We start from the raw sequence: 25,813 nt of genomic DNA, 5'->3' as shown, positions 1-25,813 counted from the left end.
CAAACCCTCCTCCAACCCCCTTGCACCAAACCCCCCCTCAGTGAAACCCCTTTGCACCCAACCCCCTTGCACCCAGCTCTCCTCCACCCAACCCTCTTGCAGCCAACCCCCTTGCACCAAACCCCCTTGCACCCAACCCTTCTCCAACCCCCTTGCACCCAACCCTTCTCCAATCCCCTTGCACCAAACCCCCTTCAATCAAACCCCTTTGCACCCAACCCTCTTCCATCAACCTCCCTTGCACCCAGCCCTCCTCCACCCAACCCTCTTGCAGCCAACCCCCTTGCACCAAAACCCCCTTGCAACCAAAACCCTTCTCCAACCCCCTTGCACCAAATCCTCCTCCACCAAACCCCCTTGCACCCAACCCCCTTGCACCCAACCCTCCTCCAACCCCCTTGCACCCAACCCCTTTGCACCCAGCCCTCCTCCAACCCCCTTGCACCCAACCCCCTTGCACCCAACCCTCCTCCACCCAGCCCCCTTGCACCCAGCCCTCCTCCACCCAACCCCCTTGCACCCAACCCCCTTGCACCCAACCCTCCTCCACCCAACCCCCTTGCACCCAACCCCCCACCAACCCCCTTGCACCCAACCCTCCTCCACCCAACCCCCTTGCACCCAACCCTCCTCCACCCAGCCCCCTTGCACCCAACCCTCCTCCACCCAACCCCCTTGCACCCAACCCTCCTCCACCCAGCCCCCTTGCACCCAGCCCTCCCCCATCAGCCTCCCTTGCACCCAACCCCCTTGCACCCAACCCCCCTCCAACCCCCTTGCACCCAGCCCTCCTCCACCCAACCCCCTTGCACCCAGCCCTCCCCCATCAGCCTCCCTTGCACCCAGCCCTCCTCCACCCAACCCCCTTGCACCCAACCCCCTTGCACCCAACCCCCCTCCAACCCCCTTGCACCCAACCCTCCTCCACCCAGCCCTCTTTCCCCCAAATCTCCTTGCACCACCCCCTCCTCTTGCTCTGAGAGGTCCAGAGTGAGCTCAGAGCAGCTCAGGAGCCCTTCAGGGCAGGCCTGGCAGCATTTCCCACACCTGCTGTTCCATTTTGCCCTCTCTCCAAGCCAAGCCAACCCCTTGCTCCCTCCCTCCCTCCCAGGGGCACTTCTCCTCCTCCCTGCCCCTTGTCCCTCTATTTCTGCACCAGCTCCACCAAAACCAAGTCCAGAGCTGTCTGGAGCTCCCTTCTGAGCCTGGCTGCCTCCTCCCAAGGAGGTTTTTATGGTGCTGCTGCTGCCAGCCTAAGGCTGCAGTGTCACCAGGGCTTCCTCATCACCCCCTGGCCACAGAGCAGGCTGAGGGAAATTCTCTGCTTTGCTTCCTTCCTGTTGGCACTGCAGCTTAAACCTCCTTCTGCACTGGCTGCTCCCAGCCCAGTTCCTGCCCCCCTGGCAGGAGGGGAGGGCTGCTCCTTGCAGCAGCACACAGCCACGCTGCCCCCCATGCCTGTCCTGCCCCCCCTGGCTGCTCTGCTCTCCTGTGGTGAGCCCAGGTCACAGCCCAGGGGGCAGTGTCTGTGCCCAGGATGAGCTTGGGACATCTGCCCTGTGGCTGGCAGAGGGGCAGCCACATACCCACCTCAAGGGGCAGGGCTGGGCAGGCCACCAGCTGAGTGCCAGAGCTCCCCATGGAGCCCTCTGCTGCCCACGGGGAAGAGAAAGGGCAGAAGGGAGAGAGACTGATGGGGGGGAGAGAAACTACCCCAGCTGGGCTGGAGAGAAGAGCAGTGCCAGGGGACAGAGACACAGAGACACAAAGCAGCATGGAACCAAGCCCTGATGGCACTGAGGGCACCACTGGCACCACTGCTGCTGGGGGCAGGCACTGGGCAAGGCCCAGCCTGGGCTCAGCAGCAGAAGGGAACCAGGTTCAGGAGCTGGGCTCTGGAGCTGGATTCAGGGATGGGGATGGAAGGCAGCAGGGACAGAGTGCTGCTGGTGCTTGGCCCTGGGCAGCCCTCAGCTGGCTCCTGAAGAGGCTCTCCGTGGGCTGCAAGCCCTTGGGGGGCACTTGAGGGTCCCCTGTGCCGTCTGCTCCTCCCCACAGCTGCCACCTCTGCCCTCCTGCCCCCCAGGCTGGGGCCCAAGCTGTGGCAGAGCCCTTGGTGTGCAGCCCAGCCCCTGGCAGTGACTGTGCCAGCAGCTTGTGCCTGCCAGCAGCAGCCCCTGGCTGTGCCAAGCTGCCCTGAGCTGCAGAGAGTGCCTGAGGGAGCAGAGCCTGGGCTGGGAGTCCCAGCCCTGAGCAGAGGCAGCTCTGCCCTGGCTCTCAGCAGGCCAGGAGCTCTCCCCATGCTTGCTTTCATGAGCACAACTGGGCTGCTGCTGCACTGCACCCAGGACAGGCAGCATCCTCCAGTGGCACAACGCTGCCAGGGACATCATCAGGCTCCTGAAGGGGCTCTGGCAGGCATCTGGAACCACACTGGGCTGAGACATCTGCTGGGCAGCCAACTCCTGTGCCTCACTTCAAACCTGTCTGTGCATGGAGATGTGTCTGTGCCTGAGGGGAGATGGTCACAGCCTGAGGGGAGATGGTGACAGCCTGAGGGGAGATGGTTAGAGCCTGAGGGGAGATGGTGACAGCCTGAGGGGAGATGGTGACAGCCTGAGGGGAGAGGGTCAGAGCTTGAGTTGTTTACACCTTTCCTGGCAGCCCAGCTGGAGAGCAGTGCCAGGAGCTGCCCCAGCACTGATGCCCATGGGCAGGGCTGGAGCAGCAGTGCCAGGAGCTGCCCCAGCACTGATGCCCATGGGCAGGGCTGGAGCAGCAGTGCCAGGAGCTGCCCCAGCACTGATGCCCATGGGCAGGGCTGGAGCAGCAGTGCCAGGAGCTGCCCCAGCACTGATGCCCATGGGCAGGGCTGGAGAGCAGTGCCAGGAGCTGCCCCAGCACTGATGCCCATGGGCAGGGCTGGAGCAGCAGTGCCAGGAGCTGCCCCAGCACTGATGCCCATGGGCAGGGCTGGAGCAGCAGTGCCAGGAGCTGCCCCAGCACTGATGCCCATGGGCAGGGCTGGAGCAGCAGTGCCAGGAGCTGCCCCAGCACTGATGCCCATGGGCAGGGCTGGAGCATCAGTGCCAGGAGCTGCCCCAGCACTGATGCCCATGGGCAGGGCTGGAGAGCAGTGCCAGGAGCTGCCCCAGCACTGATGCCCATGGGCAGGGCTGGAGCAGCAGTGCCAGGAGCTGCCCCAGCACTGATGCCCATTGGCAGGGCTGGAGAGCAGTGCCAGGAGCTGCCCCAGCACTGATGCCCATTGGCAGGGCTGGAGCAGCAGTGCCAGGAGCTGCCCCAGCACTGATGCCCATGGGCAGGGCTGGAGCAGCAGTGCCAGGAGCTGCCCCAGCACTGATGCCCATGGGCAGGGCTGGAGAGCAGTGCCAGGAGCTGCCCCAGCACTGATGCCCATGGGCAGGGCTGGAGCAGCAGTGCCAGGAGCTGCCCCAGCACTGATGCCCATGGGCAGGGCTGGAGAGCAGTGCCAGGAGCTGCCCCAGCACTGATGCCCATGGGCAGGGCTGGAGAGCAGTGCCAGGAGCTGCCCCAGCACTGATGCCCATGGGCAGGGCTGGAGAGCAGTGCCAGGAGCTGCCCCAGCACTGATGCCCATGGGCAGGGCTGGAGCAGCAGTGCCAGGAGCTGCCCCAGCACTGATGCCCATGGGCAGGGCTGGAGCAGCAGTGCCAGGAGCTGCCCCAGCACTGATGCCCATGGGCAGGGCTGGAGCAGCAGTGCCAGGAGCTGCCCCAGCACTGATGCCCATGGGCAGGGCTGGAGAGCAGTGCCAGGAGCTGCCCCAGCACTGATGCCCATGGGCAGGGCTGGTGTGCCCCAGCAGAAGTGTGCCCTGTGAGGCTCTGTGCCAGCCCTGCCCCTGCCATGGCTCCTGGTGCTCCAGGCAGGAGCAGACTCTGCACCCCCAGGGGGTTCAGTGCTGCTTCCAGCCAGGCTGCTCCTCTCCTCCCCACAGTTTCCATGGCTCCTCAGCAGGGATCAGGAGTCCTGGGAGGCTGCTGGAGCTCAGGGGCTGGGACTTGGAAGCCCCCAGAAGCTTGACTGTGAGCAAAGAAAGCTCAGAGAGCACAGAGCTGGCAAAGTGCAGCCCAACCTCCCCCCAGCACTCCTGAGAGCACAGCAGCAGCTCTTCCTGCCTGTAATTTTCTTTGTGCAAGACAGAGGCCTGGGATGCTGGCAGCAGAATCCAACCCATGGCAAAGGGAATCCAGCAGCAGTCTGGCCTGGGCTTAGCAGCTGCTACAGATGAGACCTCACAGCCTCTGCAAGGCTGACAGCAGACTGCAGGCAGCCATCCACGGTGGAGTGAGTGAATCCATCCCCCCCACAGAGCAGCAGGGGCTCAGTGTGAAGGATCATCCCCCCTGGGCTGCTGGGCACAGCCTTGGTGACCTGGAAAGGGAACAAAGAAGAGCTCAGAGGGAGCTGCTGAGGGAGCTCCAGGCTATGCCTTCAACATTTTCCACAGAGCTGGAGCAGAAAAGGAGCAAAATGTAAACCACAGACTCCCAGAGCTGGCAGGGCTGGAAGGGACCCCAAGGACCATCCAGTGCCAACCCCCTGCCATGGGCAGGGACACCTCACACTGCAGCAGGTTGCTCACAGCCACCTCCAGCCTGGCTGCAAACACCTCCAGGCAGGAGGCTTCCACCACCTCCCTGGGCAACCTGGGCCAGGCTCTCACCACCCTCCTGGCCAACAACTTCTTCCTCACAGCCAATCTCAAGCTCCCCACTTCTACTTTGGCTCCATCCCCCCAGTCCTGTCCCTCTCTCACCCCCTCCCAAGTCCCTCCCCAGCTTGCTTGCAGCCCCCTGCAGCTCCTGGCAGGCCACCAGAAGCTCTCCTGGGAGCCTTCTCCTCTCCAGCCTGCACAAGCCCAACTCTCTCAGGCTGTCTGCAGAGCAGAGCAGCTCCAGCCCTCTGCTCCTCCTCCTGGCCCTTCTCTGGACCCCTTCCAGCCCCTCCAGAGCCTTCCTGTGCTGGGGGCTCCAGACCTGGCCCCAGAGCTCCAGCTGTGGTCTCAGCAGAGTGGAGCAGAGGGGGAGATCTCTAAAGCAGAGGTTATGAAGGTACTGTGAGAATTAGAATTAACCAGGTTGGAAAAGACCTTTGAGATCATCCAGCCCAACCTATCCCCCAGCACCATCTGATCAACCAAACCATGGCACCCAGCACCCCATCCAGGCTCTTCCTAAACACCTCCAGGGATGGGGACTCCACCACCTCCCTGGGCAGCACATCCCAATGGCTAACAACTCTCTCAGGGAAGAACTTTCTCCTCACCTCCAGCCCAAACCTCCTCTGGCACAGCTTGAGACTGTGGCCTCTTGTTCTGGTGCTGGTTGCCTGGGAGAAGAGACCAACCCCCACCTGGCTACAACCTCCCTGCAGGGAGTTGCAGAGAGCAAGAAGGTCTCCCCTGAGCCTCCTCTTCTGCAGGCTAAGCAACCCCAGCTCCCTCAGCCTCTCCTCACAGGGCTCACAGCAGCAAAGGGCTTCCAAGCCCTGCCCCCACCCCAGATATTGAACTCTTCAGCAAAGGCAAAGCAGTTGGCCACTTTCAAGGCAGCCTGGGGCTGACCAGATGACCTCTCTGGGTGGGAAGTGAGGTGGACTTCAGAGTAGCAGCTGCCAAGAGGCCCTGCCCAGCACCCCCAGAGCCCTGGGGCAAGCCTTGCTCCCTCCAGCTCTGCTGCAGGACTCCCCTTGGCAGGAGTGGCAGTGCCAGAGAAACTGCCACCCCTGCCCCTGTCTCAGCAGGGCCAGGCTCTGCACCAGCTTGCTCTGGGGAATGCTTTTATGCCATCCTCAATGCCAGCCCTGGAGTCATTGTAAAGACATTTTCCTGCTCTGTAGGCTCACAGAATGCTCTGGGCTGGAAGGGAGCTCCAGAGCTCAGCCAGGCCAACCCCCTGCACTCAGCAGGGACATCCTCCACTGGATCAGGTGGCCCAGAGCCCTGGCCAGCCTCCCCTGAAAGACCTCCAGGTATGGAGCCTCAACCACCTCCCTGGGCAGCCTGCTGCAGTGTTCCAGCAGCCTCCACATCCAATCTGAATCTGCTCTTCTCCTCCCCCTCTGCTCTGCCTTGCTGAGGCCACAGCTGGAATCTTGTGTCCAGCTCTGGGCCCCTCAGGTCAGGAAGGAGCTCAGGGAAGTGCTTGAGAGAGTCCATGGCAGAGGCACAGAGCTGCTGCAGGCAGGGGAAGCTCTTCCTCAGGAGCAGAGCCTGAGGGAGCTGAGGGCTCTGGAGCTTGCAGAGGAGGAGCATGAGAGGTGAGCTCCTTGCTGGGGCTCAAGCTGTGCAGGGGCAGTGCCCAGAGGCTGGAGCCAGGCTCTGCTGGGTGCTGCCCAGTGCCAGCACAAGGGGCAGTGCTGGAAGCTGAGGCAGAGGAAGTTGCATGGAAAGAGGAGGGAGAAGTTTTCCCCTGTGAGGGTGCCAGAGGCCTGGAGCAGGCTGCCCAGGGGGGTTGTGGAGTCTCCCTCTGTGGAGAGATTCCAACCCCCCCTGGATGTGTTGCTGTGTGAGCTGCCCTGGGTGCCCCTGCTCTGGCAGGGGCTTGGACTGGGTGAGCTCTGGAGCTCCCTTCCAGCCCCTGGTGTTTTCTGGCTCTGTGCCTGATCCCACCAGAGAGTACCTGAGAGTATCTCCACTTGTGGCACTTGATGCTGGCTGGGTTGGCCAGGGCTGGCACAAGCTTCTCCAGGTGGCTGAGGATCAACTGCTGCACCTCTGCAGGGTCTGACTCCAGGTGCTGGCTGCCAAATGTCACAGTTGTGTGAACCACAACTGAGGGCCCAACCTCAGGAGACTCTGAAATAAAAGAGGAGAGAGGCTTTGGAAAGGCTGCTGCTGGCTACTCACCTTCCCCATGTGCTGTGACCCCAGCCCAGAAGGCAACAAGGGAAGTGAGGCTGGGAAGCTGCTGGCAGAAAGGGACCTGAGGGTGCTGATCAACAGGAGCCAGCAGTGTGCCCAGCTGGCCAAGAAAGCCACTGGCATCCTGGCTGGGAGCAGCAATGCTGTGCCCAGCAGGAGCAGGCAGGGCACTGTCCCCCTGTGCTGGGCACTGCTGAGGCCCTAGGCTGCTGTGCTGGGTGCTGAGTGCTGGGGGAGGCAGCACTGACCCCAGGCTGCTGTGTGGGTGCTGGGTGCTGGGGGAGGCAGGCAGCACTGACCCCAGGCTGTGTGCTGGGTGCTGGGGGAGGCAGCACTGACCCCAGGCTGTGTGGGTGCTGGGGGAGGCAGGCAGCACTGACCCCATGCTGTGTGGGTGCTGGGGGAGGCAGGCAGCACTGACCCCAGGCTGTGTGGGTGCTGGGGGAGGCAGGCAGCACTGACCCCAGGCTGTGTGCTGGGTGCTGGGGGAGGCAGGCAGCACTGACCCCAGGCTGTGTGCTGGGTGCTGGGGGAGGCAGGCAGCACTGACCCCAGGCTGTGTGGGTGCTGGGGGGGGCAGGCAGCACTGACCCCATGCTGTGTGGGTGCTGGGGGAGGCAGGCAGCACTGACCCCAGGCTGTGTGAGTGCTGGGGGAGGCAGGCAGCACTGACCCCATGCTGTGTGGGTGCTGGGGGAGGCAGGCAGCACTGACCCCAGGCTGTGTGGGTGCTGGGGGAGGCAGGCAGCACTGACCCCAGGCTGTGTGGGTGCTGGGGGAGGCAGCACTGACCCCATGCTGTGTGGGTGCTGGGGGAGGCAGGCAGCACTGACCCCAGGCTGCTGTGTGGGTGCTGGGGGAGGCAGGCAGCACTGACCCCAGGCTGTGTGGGTGCTGGGGGAGGCAGGCAGCACTGACCCCAGGCTGTGTGCTGGGTGCTGGGGGAGGCAGGCAGCACTGACCCCAGGCTGTGTGGGTGCTGGGGGAGGCAGGCAGCACTGACCCCAGGCTGTGTGGGTGCTGGGGGAGGCAGCACTGACCCCAGGCTGTGTGGGTGCTGGGGGAGGCAGGCAGCACTGACCCCAGGCTGTGTGGGTGCTGGGGGAGGCAGGCAGCACTGACCCCAGGCTGTGTGGGTGCTGGGGGAGGCAGGCAGCACTGACCCCAGGCTGTGTGGGTGCTGGGGGAGGCAGGCAGCACTGACCCCAGGCTGTGTGGGTGCTGGGGGAGGCAGGCAGCACTGACCCCAGGCTGTGTGCTGGGTGCTGGGGGAGGCAGCACTGACCCCAGGCTGTGTGGGTGCTGGGGGAGGCAGGCAGCACTGACCTGCCCCTCGCTTCCTGCTGTCGATGCAGATGAAGCGCAGCCAGGGGTCGCTGCTCAGGTACCGGCCGGCCCAGGGCACTTGCAGCTCTCTTCCAGCCTCGTAGAACAGAGCCAGAGCGTAGCGGGAGGAGTAGCTCACAGCTTCCAGCTGCTGCCTTTGGCTCTCCTGGATTACTGTGGACACAGTGGGGGGAAAAAAACACAACAGTGGAAAGAGAGGAAGTCTGACAAACTCTCTCCTCTCCCGGGATCTGAGTGGGCAGTGGCAGAAAGGACTTTGTGAGCATCACCCCTTGGGAAGTGTCAGACTGACTCCAAAGGTCTGCAGGGATGGGAGAGAGGGCAGTGGTCTGAAATCCCAGAGTCATCCCAGAGTCATCCCAGAGTCATCCCAGAATCATCACAGCATCACAGAGGGTGAGGGGCTGGAAGGGACCTCCAAAGCTCCTCCAGTCCAACCCCCTGCCAGAGCAGGGGCACCCAGGGCAGGGCACACAGCAACACATCCAGGGGGGGTTGGAATCTCTCCACAGAGGGAGACTCCACAACCCCCCTGGGCAGCCTGCTCCAGGCCTCTGGCACCCTCCCAGGGGAAAACTTCTCCCTCCTCTGTCCATGCAACTTCCTCTGCCTCAGCTTCCAGCACTGCCCCTTGTGCTGGCACTGGGCAGCACCCAGCAGAGCCTGGCTCCAGCCTCTGGGCACTGCCCCTGCACAGCTTGAGCCCCAGCAAGGAGCTCACCTCTCACCTCCCAGGTCCCTCTCTGCCTGGCTGCTCTCAGCCACTCTGTCCCCAGCCTGTAGCACTGCCTGGGGTTGCTGTGGCCACAGTGCAGCCCCTGGCACTCAGAGCAGGGTGCCAGAAATTCCCTCAGGCAAGAAAGAGTGCCAAGGCTGACTGAAGCAGGGCAGCTCCTACTTTTCCTCCATCCCCCCCAGTCCTGTCCCTCCCTCACCCCCTCCCAAGTCCCTCCCCAGCTTGCTTGCAGCCCCCTGCAGCTCCTGGCAGGCCACCAGAAGCTCTCCTGGGAGCCTTCTCCTCTCCAGCCTGCACAAGCCCAACTCTCTCAGGCTGTCTCCAGAGCAGAGCAGCTCCAGCCCTCTGCTCCTCCTCCTGGCCCTTCTCTGGACCCCTTCCAGCCCCTCCAGAGCCTTCCTGTGCTGGGGGCTCCAGACCTGGCCCCAGAGCTCCAGCTGTGGTCTCAGCAGAGTGGAGCAGAGGGGCAGAATCCCCTCCCTGGCCCTGCTGGCCACACTTCTCTTGCTGCAGCCCAGGCTCTGCTTGGCTCTCTGGGCTGCAAGTGCTCCCTGCTGGCTGCTGCTGAGCTTCTCCTCCCCCAGCACCCCCAAGGCCTTTCCTCCAGGGCTGCTCTCCAGCCAGTCCCTGCCCAGCCTGGATTGGTGCCTGGGATTGCCCTGAGCCAGCTGCAGGACCTTGCCCTTGCTCTTGTTGAGCCTCCTGAGGTTGTCCTGGGCCCAGCTCTGCAGCCTGCCCAGGTGCCTCTGGATGGATCCTTCCCTCCAGCTGTCAGCAGCACCACACAGCTTGGTGCTGAGGGAGCCTCAGTGCCACTGCCCCTGGCACCACCAGAGATGTGAACCAGCACTGGGCCCAGTGCTGAGCCCTGAGGGACTCCACTTGTCCCTGGCCTCCCCTTGGCCATGGACCATTGACAGCCACCCTTTGGGTGCAGCCCTCAAGCCAGTTCTGTACCCACTGAATGCTCCACCCATGGAACCCAGCCTGCCCCAGCCTGGAGACCAGGATGTGGTGTGGGACAGTGTCAAAGGCTTTGCTCAGCCCCAGCTCAGTGATGTCAGCTGCTCAGCCTTCATCTCTTGATGTTGTGACAGGAGGCCAGCAGGTTTGCCAGGCAGGATTTGCCCTTGGTGCAGCCCTGCTGACTCTGCTGAGCTGCAGCCGGAGGCTCATTTTTGAAGCCCTGCAGAAAGACCCCAAGACCTTTTCCCTGTTGCACTGGAAGGCACACAGCTGGCAGCTGCACAGGGACTGCCAGCTGCACAGGGACTGCCAGCTGCACAGGGACTGCCAGCTGCACAGGGACTGCCACTGCAGGCCAGGCCCCTGCAGACTCCATCCCACCAGCCCCAGGGGCACGTGCTGCTTGCTTTGCCTGCTGCTGGCAGCTGAGCTCCAGCACTCCATAAATCCAGCAAGGGCTTTTGATCTGCTGGCCCAGCACTCTAGTGTCACCTCCCTGCCTCCCTCATGTTATGGGAAGGAGGAGACCCAGAGATGCCTTTCAGGAGAGCCAAGGCTCCGGCGGGAGGGCTGGGAGCGTGGGCACCATGCCGTGGCGGAGCCCAGAGCTGAGCCAGGCAAGCAGAATCCAACCCAGCTGCACCCATGGCCAAGGATCCACCAGGACAAGCAAGGTTTCATGCTGCAGGTCGAGCCATGGGCCAGCAAGTGAGGGAGAGGACAGCAAGCTCATCTGCAGCAGGACACTGCTGGGGCTAGGCAGAGCCTGGGCCGCTCCCTGCCGGCGCATGGCAGGGGGCAGAGGATCCAGCCAGGAGCAGGATTGCAGCTGCAGCCTGCAGCAAGCAGAGGTGGGGAGGAGCCATGGTGGCTTGGGGAAGGATTCAGGCTGGCAATTGGAGCATCTAAGTCACCTTTAGCTTCCTATAATGTCCCAAGCCACTGCAGGTTGCAGGGAGAAAGAGAATCCCAGCATGGAGGGGAGCAGGGAGGGTTGGAAGAGACCTCTGCAGATCATCCAGTCCAACCACCCCTGCTAACTCCCACCTGGAGCTCTGGGGCCAGTTCTGGAGCCCCCAGCACAGGAAGGCTCTGGAGGGGCTGGAAGGGGTCCAGAGAAGGGCCAGGAGGAGGAGCAGAGGGCTGGAGCTGCTCTGCTCTGCAGACAGCCTGAGAGAGTTGGGCTTGTGCAGGCTGGAGAGGAGAAGGCTCCCAGGAGAGCTTCTGGTGGCCTGCCAGGAGCTGCAGGGGGCTGCAAGCAAGCTGGGGAGGGACTTGGGAGGGGGTGAGGGAGGGATAGGACTGGGGGGCATGGAGCAAAAGGAGAAGTGGGAAGCTTGAGATTGGCTGTGAGGAAGAAGTTGTTGGCCAGGAGGGTGGTGAGAGCCTGGCCCAGGTTGCCCAGGGAGGTGGTGGCAGCCTCCTGCCTGGAGGTGTTTGCAGCCAGGCTGGAGGTGGCTGTGAGCAACCTGCTGCAGTGTGAGGTGTCCCTGCCCATGGCAGGGGGTTGGCACTGGCTGAGCCTTGAGCTCCCTTCCAGCCCTGCCAGCTCTGGCAGTCTGTGACAGAGGGCTGGCTCCAGGCAGTCCTCCTCTGCTCAGCCTCCAGAGCTGACTCTGTGCCACAGTGCTGGCCCTCTGCCACTCTGCTGACCACTTCAAGCTGCAGGCTGCTCCTGCCTGTGTGTGGGAGGGAGCAGAGGTTATGAGAAAGGCTTGGCTTTGAGGTTCAGCTGCCTTGTCACACACAGCCCCAGCTGCCTCTCCGAAGGCAGCACAACAGCTCCGGGCAGCCACGGTCTAGCTGCGGCTGAGAGCGTCTGAGGTGCTCCCCAAGCCCACCCCTGCCTGCAGGCAGACTTCTCCTGTTCTTTCTCTGCTCCTCCTGTGGTTGAATGAGCCTGGCAGGACCCCAAAGCAGTGCTGAGTGCTGGGTGCATGCAGGCTGTGGCCACCACAGCTGGACTCAGTCCTGCCAAGCGCTGTGGGCCTGGCTGAGTGGGTGCAAAGCTGCTTTAGGCAAGGCCTGGTGAGGCTGTGGGTGATGAGGTGGACAGGAGAGCTGCTGGGAGAGAAAAACCAAGGCAGCAATACAACTGACTTCTTAGGAAGCTCCTAAGGGTGAGAATTAGGTTTGGATACCCTTCTGCCAGCTGCACTTCACCTAATGGCAACCCCCCCAGTACCCAGGGGGGCTACAAGAAGGCTACAGAGAGGCTGCTCCCAAAGGCCTGCAGGGACAGGATCAGAGGCAATGCTTCATACTAGAGATGTGTCCCTGGGCAGCCTGCTTTGCTGGAGCTGTCCCTGCTGCCTGCAGGGGTTGGACAAGATGCCCTTGGAGGCTCCCTTCCAACACAATGAAAGCTGTGAAGCTGTGAATCTTCCTTCTGCTATCTCCCTGCCTTTACTCAGCCTCTTTGCTCAGCTCTGGGGAGACCTCACCTGCAGGGCTGTGTGCAGCTCTGGAGCCCTCAGCACAGGAAGGGCCTGGAGCTGATGGAGAGGCTCCAGAGGAGGCCAGGGGAATGCTCAGGGGGTTGGAGCAGCTCTGCTGTGAGCACAGGCTGAGGGAGCTGGGGGTGTTCAGCCTGGAGAAGAGAAGGCTCCAGGGAGACCTCAGAGCAGCCTGCCAGGACCTGAAGAGGCTCCAAGAAGGCTGCAGAGAGACTGTTCCCAAAGGCCTGCAGGGACAGGAGCAGGGGCAATGGCTTCAAAGCAGAGAAGATTGAGATTGGCTGTGAGGAAGAAGTTGTTGGCCAGGAGGGTGGTGAGAGCCTGGCCCAGGTTGCCCAGGGAGGTGGTGGAAGCCTCCTGCCTGGAGGTGTTTGCAGCCAGGCTGGAGGTGGCTGTGAGCAACCTGCTGCAGTGTGAGGTGTCCCTGCCCATGGCAGGGGGTTGGCACTGGCTGAGCTTTGGGGTCCCTTCCAGCCCTGCCAGTGCTGTGATTCTATCTCCAGGCATGGAGCCTCAACCACCTCCCTGGGCAGCCTGCTGCAGTGTTCCAGCAGCCTCCTGGGGCACAACTTGTTCCTCACATCCAATCTCAATCTGCTCTGCTCTGCTTTGAAGCCATTGCCCCTGCTCCTGTCCCTGCAGGCCTTTGGCAACAGTCTCTCTGCAGCTTTCTTGGAGCCCCTTCAGGTCCTGGCAGGCTGCTCTGAGGTCTGCCTGGAGCCTTCCCTTCTCCAGGATGAACCCTCCTCAGCTCTGCCTTTAGCCAGAGCCTGCTGCAGCTATGTAAGATCTCATCTCCAAGCTAAGAGCCTTGGAGAAATTCATCTGAAAAATAAACCAATGCATACCTAAAGCTCTCTGTCCTATTTCCTTTGGATTCATTTACAACTTCAGCCAAATCTGGATTAATTCCCAAATTAACCCAGATTCATCCTCTTGCTGTGCTGTCTCATTACAGGGGACTTAGGAGAGCTTCCTTCCTGCCACCAGGTTACAAAGGGCTGCACACAGCTCTGCTACTCTCTGCTGCCAAAAGGGAAGCTCAATATTCACAGAGTCACAGAATCAAGCAGGTTGGGAAAGACCTCAGAGCTCATCAGGTCCAACCTATGACCTAACACCCAGCACCTCCTGACAGCCAAGCCATGGCTCCAAGTGCCACATCCAATCCCCTCCTGAACACCTCCAGGGATGGGGACTCCACCACCTCCCTGGGCAGCACATCCCAAGGGTCAATCTCTCTTGCTGGGAAGAACTTTCTCCTCACCTCCAGCCTGAACCTCCCCTGGCACAGCTTGAGACTGTGTCCTCTTGTTCTGGTGCTGGGTGCCTGGGAGAAGAGACCAACCCCCACCTGGCTACAACCTCCCTGCAGGGAGTTGCAGAGAGCAAGAAGGTCTCCCCTGAGCCTCCTCTTCTCCAGGCTAAGCAACCCCAGCTCCCTCAGCCTCTCCTCACAGGGCTGTGCCCCAGACCCCTCCCCAGCTTTGTTGCCCTTCTCTGGACACCTTCCAGCAGCTCAACCTCTTTCCTAACCTGAGGAGCCCAGAGCTGGACACAGGACTCAAGGTGTGGCCTAAGCAGTGCTGAGCACAGGGCACAAGGACTTCCCTGCTCCTGCTGGCCACACTCTGCCTGCTGCAGGCCAGGATGCCCTTGGCCTTCCTGCCCCCTGGGCACACTGCTGGCTCCTGTTCAGCTGCTGTCCACCACCACCCCCAGGTCCCTCTCTGCCTGGCTGCTCTCAGCCACTCTGCCCCCAGCCTGTAGCACTGCCTGGGGTTGCTGTGGCCAAAGTGCAGCCCCTGGCACTGGGACTTGTTGAATGCCATCCTGTTGGCCTCTGCCCATCTGCCCAGCCTGGCAAGGTCCCTCTGCAGAGCTCTCCTACCCTCTGACAGCTCAACTCCTGCCCCCAGCTGGGTGTCAGCTGCAAACTTCCTGCTGATGGCCTCCATCCCCTCCTGCAGATCATCAATAAAGAGATTGAGCAGGCTGGGGCCCAGCACTGATCCCTGGGGCACACCACTGGTGCCTGGCTGCCAGCTGGCTGTGGCACCATTCACCACCACTCTCTGGGCTCAGCCTCCAGCCAGTTCCTAGCCCAGCTCAGAGAGCTGCTGCCCAGGCCAGGGGCTGACAGCTTGGCCAGGAGCTTGCTGGGGGGGATGGTGGCAAAGGCCTTGCTGCAGTCCAGGCAGACCTCATCCACAGCCTGCCCCACATCCAGCAGGCAGTGCCCTGGGCATGGAAGGAGCTCAGGTTGGTCAGGCAGGAACCTCAGGTTGGTGAGAGAGTCTTCATCAGAAACCATTTAGCAACTCATTTCATTCACCTCCTGTCCACAGCCCTGAGCTGAGGAACAAAGCAGACAGCATTTATGTTCTGGACTAGCACAGCAGTGGCCAAAAGAGCATCCAAAGTGATGCTGCCTCCTGATTTGGGCAGGAGAACCATGAATACAAACTGAGTGAGGGCTGCCTGATGCTTCTGGCTCCTGTACCTTCCCAGCTGACCCTGGTGGCATGCAAAGATCAACCAGATAGGTTCCAGCAATGCTTCCCTGCTGCCAATACCTCCAACACCATCTCAGGCAGAGCCAAAATGCAGCTCTATAACAACAGACAGCAAAGACTTGGGGGTTGCTGGGGGGGAGAAGCTGGTCAGGAGCCAGCAATGGGCACTGGCAGCACAGAAGGCCAAGGGCAGCCTGGGCTGCATCCAAAGCAGTGTGGTCAGAGCTGGAGAGAGGGATCCTGCCCCTCTGCTCTGCTCTGGGGAGACCTCACCTGCAGGGCTGGGTCCTGATATGGAGCCCCAAACATAGGAAGGACCTGGACCCCATGGAGAGACTCCAGAGGAGGCCACAAAGATGCTCAGAGGCTGCAGAAGCTCCCCTGTGGGCCCAGGCTGGGAGAGTTGGGGCTGTTCAGCCTGGAGAAGAGAAGGCTCCAGGCAGACCTCAGAGCTGCAGTTCAGTATCTGCAGGGCAGTCCCAGGCAGGCTGGGGAGGGACTGTTCAGGAGGGGCTGTGGGGATGGGACCAGGGGCAGTGGTTTGGAAGTGGAGCAGGGCAGAGCCAGGTTGGCCATCAGGAGGAAGCTCTGCACAGGGAGGCTGGGGAGACACTGGCACAGGCTGCCCAGGGAGGTGCTGGAGGCTCCATGCCTGGAGCCATCGAAGCTCAGCCTGGCTGTGTCCCTGGGCAGCCTGCTCTGGCTGGAGCTGGCCCTGCTGCCTGCAGGGGGGGTGGCCAGGATGCCCTTGGAGGCTCCCTCCCAGCCCAGTGGTTTCAGTTCCAGCAAACCCTTCCAGGCACTGATTACTGAGGAAGAGCTCAGCTGGCCACTGGAGATTCCCCCAGAACCCAGGAGCCTATTTTGCTCTCAGTCCCCAGGGTGCCTGTCCAGCTCACAGCCAAGAGGATGCAAAAGGAAAGGCTCACACAGCAGCAAGAACTGCATCCAGCTTTGCCAAGAAGCCCCTTGGGGGGGAGTTTCTAGGGGACCTCCCCCTCAGGCCCAGCCCAGGCTTGTCAGTGAGTCTCAGTCTTCATTTCCACCATCAGCCCAAGCAGCTGTGTTGGGCTTCCCACTTCCCTTCTCTGCCAGCAGATGACTGCTGCTAGAGTGCAGCTGCCTGCCCCAGGCCAGAGCATCCCAGCTCCTTACTCATCACTTCGGGCACCCAGCCCTGTGGGCATCTTGGAGGCTTGCTGAGTGGTGCAGACACAACTGCAGGCAGCCCTGAAGCTGCAGGCACACTGAGGATGTAGCCAGCAGCAGCCTGATGTCTCCTCCTCTGCTCTCTCTTCAGCTTAGCTTTCCAACAGCCACTTGGCTTCCACACCCCCCGGGAGGGACAGAATCACACAGCCCCAGCTGCCATGGCCACAGCTTGCTGCAGCACCTCCAGGCATGGGGACTCCACCACCTCCCTGCGCAGCCTCTGCCAGGCCCTGACCACTCTGGCACCATAGGAATTGTTCCTCAGCTCCAACCTAACCCTCCCCTGGCACAGCTTCAGGCCACTGCCTCTCATCCTATCTCTTTTCCCTAGGGAGCAGAGCCCAGCCCCCAGCTGGCTGCAGCCTCCTCTCAGCAGCTGCAGAGAGCAAGGAGGTCTCCCTCAGCCTCCTCTGCTCCACACTCCACACCCCCAGCTCCCTCAGCTGCTCCTCCCCAGCCCTCTGCTCCAGACCCTTCCCCAGCTCTCTTGCCCTTCTCTGGCCCTGCTCCAGCCCTCAAGCTCCTTCTGGCAGGGAGGGCCCAGAGCTGAAGCCAGGACTCCAACCTGGTGCAGGCTGGGTTCCATGGGTGGAGCATTCAGTGGGTACAGAACTGGCTTGAGGGCTGCACCCAAAGGGTGGCTGTCAATGGTCCATGGCCAAGGGGAGGCCAGGAACAAGTGGAGTCCCTCAGGGCTCAGCACTGGGACCAGTGCTGGTTCACATCTCTGGTGGTGCCAGGGGCAGTGGCACTGAGGCTCCCTCAGCACCAAGCTGTGTGGTGCTGCTGACAGCTGGAGGGAAGGATCCATCCAGAGGCACCTGGGCAGGCTGCAGAGCTGGGCCCAGGACAACCTCAGGAGGCTCAACAAGAGCAAGGGCAAGGTCCTGCAGCTGGCTCAGGGCAATCCCAGGCACCAATCCAGGCTGGGCAGGGACTGGCTGGAGAGCAGCCCTGGAGGAAAGGCCTTGGGGGTGCTGGGGGAGGAGAAGCTCAGCAGGAGCCAGCAGGGAGCACTTGCAGCCCAGAGAGCCAAGCAGAGCCTGGGCTGCAGCAAGAGAAGTGTGGCCAGCAGGGCCAGGGAGGGGATTCTGCCCCTCTGCTCCACTCTGCTGAGACCACAGCTGCAGCTCTGGGGCCAGGTCTGGAGCCCCCAGCACAGGAAGGCTCTGGAGGGGCTGGAAGGGGTCCAGAGAAGGGCCAGGAGGAGGAGCAGAGGGCTGGAGCTGCTCTGCTCTGCAGACAGCCTGAGAGAGTTGGGCTTGTGCAGGCTGGAGAGGAGAAGGCTCCCAGGAGAGCTTCTGGTGGCCTGCCAGGAGCTGCAGGGGGCTGCAAGCAAGCTGGGGAGGGACTTGGGAGGGGGTGAGGGAGGGATAGGACTGGGGGGGATGGAGCCAAAGCAGAAGTCCCTTCCAGCCCTGACAGCTCTGTGAGCCTATGCTGTGTTGACACAGATCAAGCTGGAGAGAGCCTGACACAGCAAAAGCAACCTCAGCATCCTTCTCCCAAAGCCATCCCAAGCTCCTGTGCAGTGTGCCTGCCCCACAGAGGAATGTTCCCAGAGCTCTGTGCCTCCCAGCTCCCCATGGCCTCCCCTCCTGCATGTGCACCACGTGTCCTGCTTTAATCCCACAGCTCCTTATCCCCAGGCAAAGAGGATTCTTTCCCAGTCAATTATGTTAATGGCCAAGGAACTGCTCTGTCCCTAGGGAGGCTGTGGGAAGAGAGCTGCATGGCCACATCCTCAGTGCAGAGCTGCAGGGGAGCATGGAGAGAAAGGCTGAGCTGCAGGGGCAGGCTGCTTTGGGGGGGAGCTTGTGGGCTGTCTGGGGAGATGGTGCCCTTGGGGATGGAAGAGTTATGAAGGGGGTTGGGGGAGGTTTCCCTCCCCCATGCTGCACATCCCACCTGGCCAGCAGCACATAGCCTCAGGGCCAACCTAGTGTCTTTTAGTCTGGGAGAGACCTTCAAAGAAGAGGAGGCTCAGGGGAGACCTCAGTGCTCTCTACAGCTCCCTGAAGGCAGGTGGGGGTTGGTCTCTTCTCCCAGGCAGCCAGCACCAGAACAAGAGGACACAGTCTCAAGCTGTGCCAGGGGAGGTTTAAGCTGGAGGTGAGGAAGAAATTCTTCCCAGAGAGATTGGCCCTTGGGATGTGCTGCCCAGGGAGGTGGTGGAGTCCCCATCCCTGGAGGTGTTCAAGAGGGGATTGGATGTGGCACTTGGAGCCATGGTTTAGTTGTCAGGAGGTGCTGGGTGTTAGGTCCTAGGTTGGACCTGATCATCTCTGAGGTCTTTTCCAGCCTGCTTGATTCTGTGCTTCTCAGACCATCAAGTCCAACCATTAGTCCAGCCCTGCTGTGGCCACTGCTAAACCATGGCCCCCCAGCACAGGGCTTCTGAGCACCTCCAGGCATGAGGATTCCACCACTGCCCTGGGCAGCCTCTGCCAGGGCTTTACAACGCTTCTGGGTTGCAACTGGAGGCCATTTCCTCTCAACCTATTCCATTGCAATGTGGGAGAAGAGACCAACACCCACCTGGCCCCAAACTCCCTTCAGGGACCTGTGGAGAGCATGATCAGAGACTCCCAGAGCTGGCAGGGCTGGAAGGGACCTCAAGGCTCCTGCAGTCCCTACCCCCCTGCCATGGGCAGGGACATCTCACACTGCAGCAGGTTGCTCACAGCCACCTCCAGCCTGGCTGCAAACACCTCCAGGCAGGAGGCTTCCACCACCTCCCTGGGCAGCCTGGGGGTGCTGGGGGATGGGAGGCTGAGCAGGAGCCAGCAATGAGCTGTGGTGGCCAAAAAGGCCAAGGGCCTCCTGGGCTGCATGAGAAGGGCTGTGGGGAGGAGGTGAGAGAGGTTCTGCTGCCCCTCTGCTCTGCCCTGCTGAGGCCACAGCTGGAATCTTGTGTCCAGCTCTGGGCCCCTCAGGTGAGGAAGGAGCTCAGGGAAGTGCTTGAGAGAGTCCATGGCAGAGGCACAGAGCTGCTGCAGGCAGGGGAAGATCTTCCTCAGGAGCAGAGCCTGAGGGAGCTGAGGGCTCTGGAGCTTGCAGAGGAGGAGCCTGAGAGGTGAGCTCCTTGCTGGGGCTCAAGCTGTGCAGGGGCAGTGCCCAGAGGCTGGAGCCAGGCTCTGCTGGGTGCTGCCCAGTGCCAGCACAAGGGGCAGTGCTGGAAGCTGAGGCAGAGGAAGTTGCATGGACAGAGGAGGGAGAAGTTTTCCCCTGTGAGGGTGCCAGAGGCCTGGAGCAGGCTGCCCAGGGGGGTTGTGGAGTCTCCCTCTGTGGAGAGATTCCAACCCCCCCTGGATGTGTTGCTGTGTGAGCTGCCCTGGGTGCCCCTGCTCTGGCAGGGGCTTGGACTGGGTGAGCTCTGGAGCTCCCTTCCAGCCCCTCACATTCTGGGATGACTCTGTGCAACCACATCTGCTAATGGAAAGCAGGCTCTGCCCTCAGCCAGCCCACAAAGAGGAGGTCAAGAATAGCTTCATCCCACAGGGACTGCTGAAGTATGGGAAACAAACCTCTGAGAGAGGACTCTTCCCTCTGGCAGAGGCAAGAGCTGACAGCAGGCTAAAGGCAGCCTCCTTCCATGGCAGGACAGCCAGGGGAGAAAGAAATCAGGCAGAGGAAAAGGCCTAGAAGACCTCTTGCTCTTCCCAATCCACAAGGCAGAGCTAAAAGCCACTCAAACACACCAAGCCTCCCTTGGGCCAGCCAGCAGGGCTCATGCCAAGGATGAAGGTTTCCTTCTGGACTGGCCTCAATTCAGAGCACTCTCAGCCTGCCCAGGGGCTGCTTCAGCTGCCCACACAGGGCTCTCTAGGCTTCCCAGGCTCTGAGCTCATTGTCAGCACTGTGTCCTCCCCTTGGTTCCACCCTTGGAAGAGTCAGGAGGTGCAGGATGTGGTAAACAGGAGCACACAGCACTGGGGTTTAAAGCAGGCTGGGGCAACACAGGGGGGAAAGTCTGTTTGGGGATGGCTTCAATGGATGGACAAGAGCTGACTCCCAGCATCCTGTGTGTGGCCTCTGAGGGCTCAGCCTTCTGTGGCCAAGGAGGCCCAGGGCCTCCTGGGCTGCATGAGAAGGGCTGTGGGGAGGAGGTGAGAGAGGTTCTGCTGCCCCTCTGCTCTGCCCTGCTGAGGCCACAGCTGGAATCTTGTGTCCAGCTCTGGGCCCCTCAGGTCAGGAAGGAGCTCAGGGAAGTGCTTGAGAGAGTCCATGGCAGAGGCACAGAGCTGCTGCAGGCAGTGGAACAGCTCCTGGGAGGCCAGGCTGAGGCAGCTGGGGCTGGGAGCTGGGAGCAGAGCAGCCTGAGGGCTGCCCTCAGGGCTGGGGCTAAAGATGTGCAGGGCTGGAGCCAGGCTCTGCTCAGGGCTGGCCAAGCACAGCACAAGGGGCACTGGGGGCAAGCTGGAGCAGAGGAGGTGCCAGGGGAAGAGGAGGGAAACCTTTGTCCCTGTGAGGCTGCTGGGGGCCTGGAGCAGGCTGCCCAGAGAGGTTGTGGAGTCTCCTGGGGTGGAGAGCTTCCAACCCCCCCTGGCTGTGCTCTGTGTGCCCTGCCCTGGGTGACCCTGCCCTGGCAGGGGGGATCTCTGGGGGTCCCTTCCAGCCCCTACCATTCTGAGAGGAGGCAGCAGCCAGGTGGGGGTTGGGCTCTGCTCCCTAGGGAAAAGAGATAGGATGAGAGGAAATGGCCTGAAGCTGTGCCAGGGGAGGGTTAGGTTGGATGTCAGAAGAAACTTCTTCCCTGAAAGGGCTCTCAGCCACTGGCCCAGGCTGCCCAGGGAGGTGTTTGAATCCCCATGCCTGGAGGTGTTTCACAGAGGCAGAGCTGTGGTGCTGAGGGCCAAGGCTTAGCTCCAGACCTGGCAGAGTTAAGAGACTGGTTGGAGTGGATGCTCTGAAAGGGCTTTTCCTACTAAAGCAACTCCATCATTCTAAGTAACAAAAGTCATTTGGAAACCCAAAGGGCTCTGCAGAGAGACCTTGCCAGGCTGGGCAGATGGGCAGAGGCCAACAGGATGGCACTGAACAAGTCCCAGTGCCAGGGGCTGCACTTTGGCCACAGCAACCCCAGGCAGTGCTACAGGCTGGGGACAGAGTGGCTGAAAGCAGCCAGGCAGAGAGGGACCTGGACTTTTGAGGGTGTGAGGAAGGGGTAGGACTGGGGGGGATGGAGCAAAAGTAGAAGTGGGGAGCTTGAGATTGGCTGTGAGGAAGAAGTTGTTGGCCAGGAGGGTGGTGAGAGCCTGGCACAGGCTGCCCAGGGAGGTGGTGGAAGCCTCCTGCCTGGAGGTGTTTGCAGCCAGGCTGGAGGTGGCTGTGAGCAACCTGCTGCAGTGTGAGGTGTCCCTGCCCATGGCAGGGGGTTGGCACTGGCTGAGCCCTGGGGTCCCACAGGATGAGCCTTGAGCCAACCACAAAAGCAGTGTCTGCTCATTGTGACAGGTCCCTGCCCCCTCCAGCCTCCTGTGCAGCTGCTCAGTCTCCTGCAAAAGGCCATTTCAGCTCAGGAGGGCTGCCTGAGCAAGCCCCAGCCTGCAGCAGCTCCAGGATGTCTGTCAGACAGAGAGGCTGTCTGTCAAGTCAATTCTGTCTGGAGGCCACCACCCTGCTCCTCACTTCAACCATGGGGGACGTGGGGCTCCTCCTCTTGGCCCTACAGGTCCCAGCCAAGAACAGTCACATTATGACACAGAATGGGTTGGGGACCCTTCAAGCTCATCCAGTCCAACCCCTGCAGTCAGCAGGGACATCTGCAACTAGAGCAGGTTGCTCAGAGCCACAAAAAGCCTGATCTGGAATGGCCCAGGGATGAGGCTTCTAGCACTGCTCTGGCCAGCCTGGGCCAGCCTCTCCCCAGCCTCAGTGCCAAACAGTTCTCCTTCTCTCCACTCTCAAGCTCCCTCTTTCAGTTCAAACCATCCCCCCTTGGCCTGGCACAAGAGGCCCTGTCCCCAGCTTTCTGCTGGGCCCTTCAAGCACTCCTCCCAGAGCTGCTCCAGGCCCCTCAGCAGCTCTGCAGCCTGCCCTGGACTCTCTCCAGCACTTCCCTGCCTCTGGAACTGGGGAGCCCAGAGGTGGAGCCAGGACTCCAGATGAGGCCTGAGCAGGGCAGAGCAGAGGGGGAGGAGAACCTCCCTTGCCCTGCTGCCCACACTCTTGGTGGCCCCCAGCACACCATTGGCCTTCTTGCCCACCAGGGCACCTTGCTGGCTCCTGGGGAACTTGTTGGCCCCCAGCACTCCCAGGTGCTGCTCCCTGGAGCTGCTTCCCAGCAGGTCTCCCCTCCCCTGTCCTGCTGCAGGAGGTTGTTCCTCCCCAGAGGCAGGACCCTACCCTTGCCCTTGGTGCCCTCCAGGAGGTTCACCTTCCTATCCCCCATTCCTCCATGCTTATGATGCATGTGAACAGCCATCTGGTCTGGGCATGAAGCCCCAGGGGGCTGACTGGACACAAGCACAAGCAAATTGCCCAGGGAGTGGTGGTGAATGGTGCCACAGCCAGCTGGCAGCCAGGCACCAGTGGTGTGCCCCAGGGATCAGTGCTGGGCCCCAGCCTGGTCAATATCTTTAGTGATGATCTGGAGGAGGGGATGGAGGCCATCAGCAGGAAGTTTGCAAAAGAAGAAGAGAAGAGGAGGCTGAGGGAGACCTCCTTGCTCTCTGCAGCTACCTGAGAGGAGGCTGCAGCCAGGTGGGGGCTGGGCTCTGCTCCCTAGGGAAAAGAGATAGGATGAGAGGAAGTGGCCTGAAATTGTGCCAGGGGAGGGTTAGATTGGAGCTGAGGAACAATTCCTTTGGTGCCAGAGTGGTCAGGGCCTGGCAGAGGCTGCTCAGGGGGGTGGTGGAGTCCCCATGCCTGGAGGTGTTGCAGCAAGCTGTGGCCATGGCACTTGGGGCCAGGGTTTGGTGGCCATGGTGGGCTTGGGTTGGTGTTGGACTCAATGGTCATGGAGGGCTGTCCCAAGCCCAACAACTCTCTGACCTGGTTAAGCATCCCAGAGCCCTCCTGCAGGCTCCTGTGTGCACAGCTGCAGTTCACAAGCAGGCAGCAGTGCAGAGCAGAACCTTGCATTTGCTGGGGGTTCCACAAGCAGCCACTGTGCAAAACTCAGCCAAGCCCTTCAAGGCACTCCAGACCTGGCTGAGGACCTGGAGTTCACCTCCTCCTTAGAGATCAGTGCTCTCCACACCACCACCCCCCACCTTCAAACCAAGCTGCTCAAGGCACAGTCAGCAGGATCCACACCGCCCTGTCCACGAAGCATCTTGGCAGCCACTGTTCCCACAGAAAGGGCACACACAGGGCCTGACAAAGGCAAGGGGAAGGCATTTTTAGACCAGGCAAAAATCCAAGGGCCTGATGGAAGCAAGGAGGAGGTGTGGCTGCTGTGCCACGGCACCAATGCAGCTGCCCTGAACCATGGATTCCGTACGCGCTGCGCTCTTCCGCCTCCACTCTGCCTCCACTGCTGCTGGGGGCAGAGAAAGTATCACAGTGCCACAGCACCACAGTGCCACAAAGGTTGGAAAAGACCTCAAGGATCATCAAGTCCAACCTGTCACCACAGACCTCATGACTAGACCATGGCACCAAGTGCCACATCCAATCCCCTCTTGAACACCTCCAGGGATGGGGACTCCACCACCTCCCTGGGCAGCACATCCCAATGGCTAACAACTCTCTCTGGGAAGAACTTTCTCCTCACCTCCAGCCTAAACCTCCCCTGGCACAGCTTGAGACTGTGCCCTCTTGTTCTGGTGCTGGCTGCCTGGGAGAAGAGACCAACCCCCACCTGGCTACAACCTCCCTTCAGGTAGTTGTAGACAGCAATAAGGTCTCCTGTCCTGGCCCTGTGCTCAGCACTGCTTAGGCCACACCTTGAGTCCTGTGTCCAGTTCTGGGCTCCTCAGGTTAGGAAGGAGGTTGAGATGCTGGAAGCTGTCCAGAGAAGGGCAACAAAGCTGGGGAGGGGTCTGGGGCACAAGGCTGGGGAGGGGTCTGGGGCACAGCCCTGTGAGGAGAGGCTGAGGGAGCTGGGGTTGCTTAGCCTGGAGAAGAGGAGGCTCAGGGGAGACCTCCACAGCTCCTCTGGGCACCCTGTTCCAGTGCCTCACCAACCTCATGAGGAAGAATTCCTTCCTCCAACAGGTCCCTGGCTGGGCTGTGCTGAGGGTTCCACAGCTGCCCCAGCACTGCTTGGGGCTCTGAGCAGAGCAGAGCAGAGGGGCAGAATCCCCTCCCTGTGCTGCTGCTCTCCCTGCTCTGGCTGCAGCTCAGCACTCAGCTGGCTCTGGGCTGCCAGGGCCCAGTGCTGGCTCCTGGGGAGAACAAAGGCAGATTCTCTGCTGAAATGAGGTGAGAAGTACAGCAGGCACTGGACACAGTTTGTCAAGGCTCTTTCTTTACAGACAGGAGACACACACAGTGCTTGGAGTATCTCTGGCAAGGTGGCTTTAGCAGGGGATTCAGATCCTGAGGAAGAGCAAGGCAGCCAGCACGAAATGCAAGGCTAAATGCAACCAAATGCAGGCTGAATCCAGCTGCAGAACTCCAAGGCCAACAGGCTGTGATGTTCTGGATGGAAGCTGCAGCAGAACACAGCCACTGTCCTCACCTTCTGACCACAGAAGCCACTGCCAGTGCTGTCTGCTCTCCTCTGCTCCCACCCCCCCAGCCCAAGCCCAGCTGGGTGGACACAGCTGCCTGCTGGCCACACAGGGAAGAGGATTAAGGAGCTGACCCAGGATTTAATCTGGTAAAGAGCAGAGAAGAGGCAGAGAGAGAGAGAGATGGCTGCACCCCAAGCTCCACAGTCAGCTTCAACTGACCCAGCTGCAAAATGCTGAGCAGAAAAGGGGTTCACATCTCCCTCAGCTTCACTCACCTCCAGAAGCCCTCACAGCCACAGCCTAAACCAGGCCAGCCAGACACAAACATCCTCTGGAGCTGTGGCATTTCTTCCCCACAGCCACAGGGTGGATGTGAGGAACAAGCTCTGCCCCAGCAGGCTGCTGGAACACTGCAGCAGGTTGCCCAGGGAGGTGGTTGAGGCTCCATGCCTGGAGCTATTCCAGGGGAGGCTGGCCAGGGCTCTGGGCAACCTGATCCAGTGGAGGATGTCCCTGCTGAGTGCAGGGGGTTGGCCTGGCTGAGCTCTGGAGCTCCCTTCCAGCCCAGAGCAATCCATGATTCCCTTCCAGCCTTGCTCAGAGCAGGTGAGGTTGAGGAGCCTCAGTCTCTGGTGTCTGTCTGTGCTGTGACTCCAGAGGGGTTGGACTGGATGAGCTTTGGAGGTCCCTTCCAAGCCAGACCCTTCTGTGATTCTGTGCCATCAGTTGTGGTCCCTTCCCTGTGCCATGAGGTGAGGTGATGGAGGAGGGGTTTTACCCTGCTGCACCTTTAAGGCCAACACCACCTTCTGCATCACATGGCTGCTGTCCTATGGAGACAGCCTGAGGGAGTTGGGCTTGTGCAGGCTGGAGAGGAGAAGGCTCCCAGGAGAGCTTCTGGTGGCCTGCCAGGAGCTGCAGGGGGCTGCAAGCAAGCTGGGGAGGGACTTTGGAGGGGGTGAGGGAGGGATAGGACTGGGGGGGATGGAGCAAAAGGAGAAGTGGGGAGCTTGAGATTGGCTGTGAGGAAGAAGTTGTTGGCCAGG

At 61.3% G+C, this 25,813-nt stretch overlaps 1 protein-coding gene across 1 annotated transcript in view; it reads right to left on the bottom strand.

Moving 5' to 3' along the window:
• Positions 1 to 4,185: 4,185 nt before the first annotated feature.
• Positions 4,186 to 25,813, bottom strand: part of RNLS (renalase, FAD dependent amine oxidase) — a 41,025-nt gene continuing 19,397 nt past the window's right edge. The window contains exons 4-6 of the mRNA XM_054174696.1: positions 8,237 to 8,410; positions 6,669 to 6,844; positions 4,186 to 4,419 (exon numbers count right to left, since the gene is read on the bottom strand). Coding sequence (XP_054030671.1) covers positions 4,267 to 4,419; positions 6,669 to 6,844; positions 8,237 to 8,410 — 503 coding nt within the window. The 3' untranslated portion in view covers positions 4,186 to 4,266. The remainder of the gene's footprint in view (positions 4,420 to 6,668; positions 6,845 to 8,236; positions 8,411 to 25,813) is intronic.

The sequence above is a fragment of the Dryobates pubescens genome, chromosome 30 (assembly GCF_014839835.1).
Source record: "Dryobates pubescens isolate bDryPub1 chromosome 30, bDryPub1.pri, whole genome shotgun sequence".
Lineage (NCBI taxonomy): Eukaryota > Metazoa > Chordata > Aves > Piciformes > Picidae > Dryobates > Dryobates pubescens.
The sequence above is the reverse complement of the archived record's forward strand: the minus strand, read 5'-3'. Positions and strand labels throughout refer to the sequence as shown.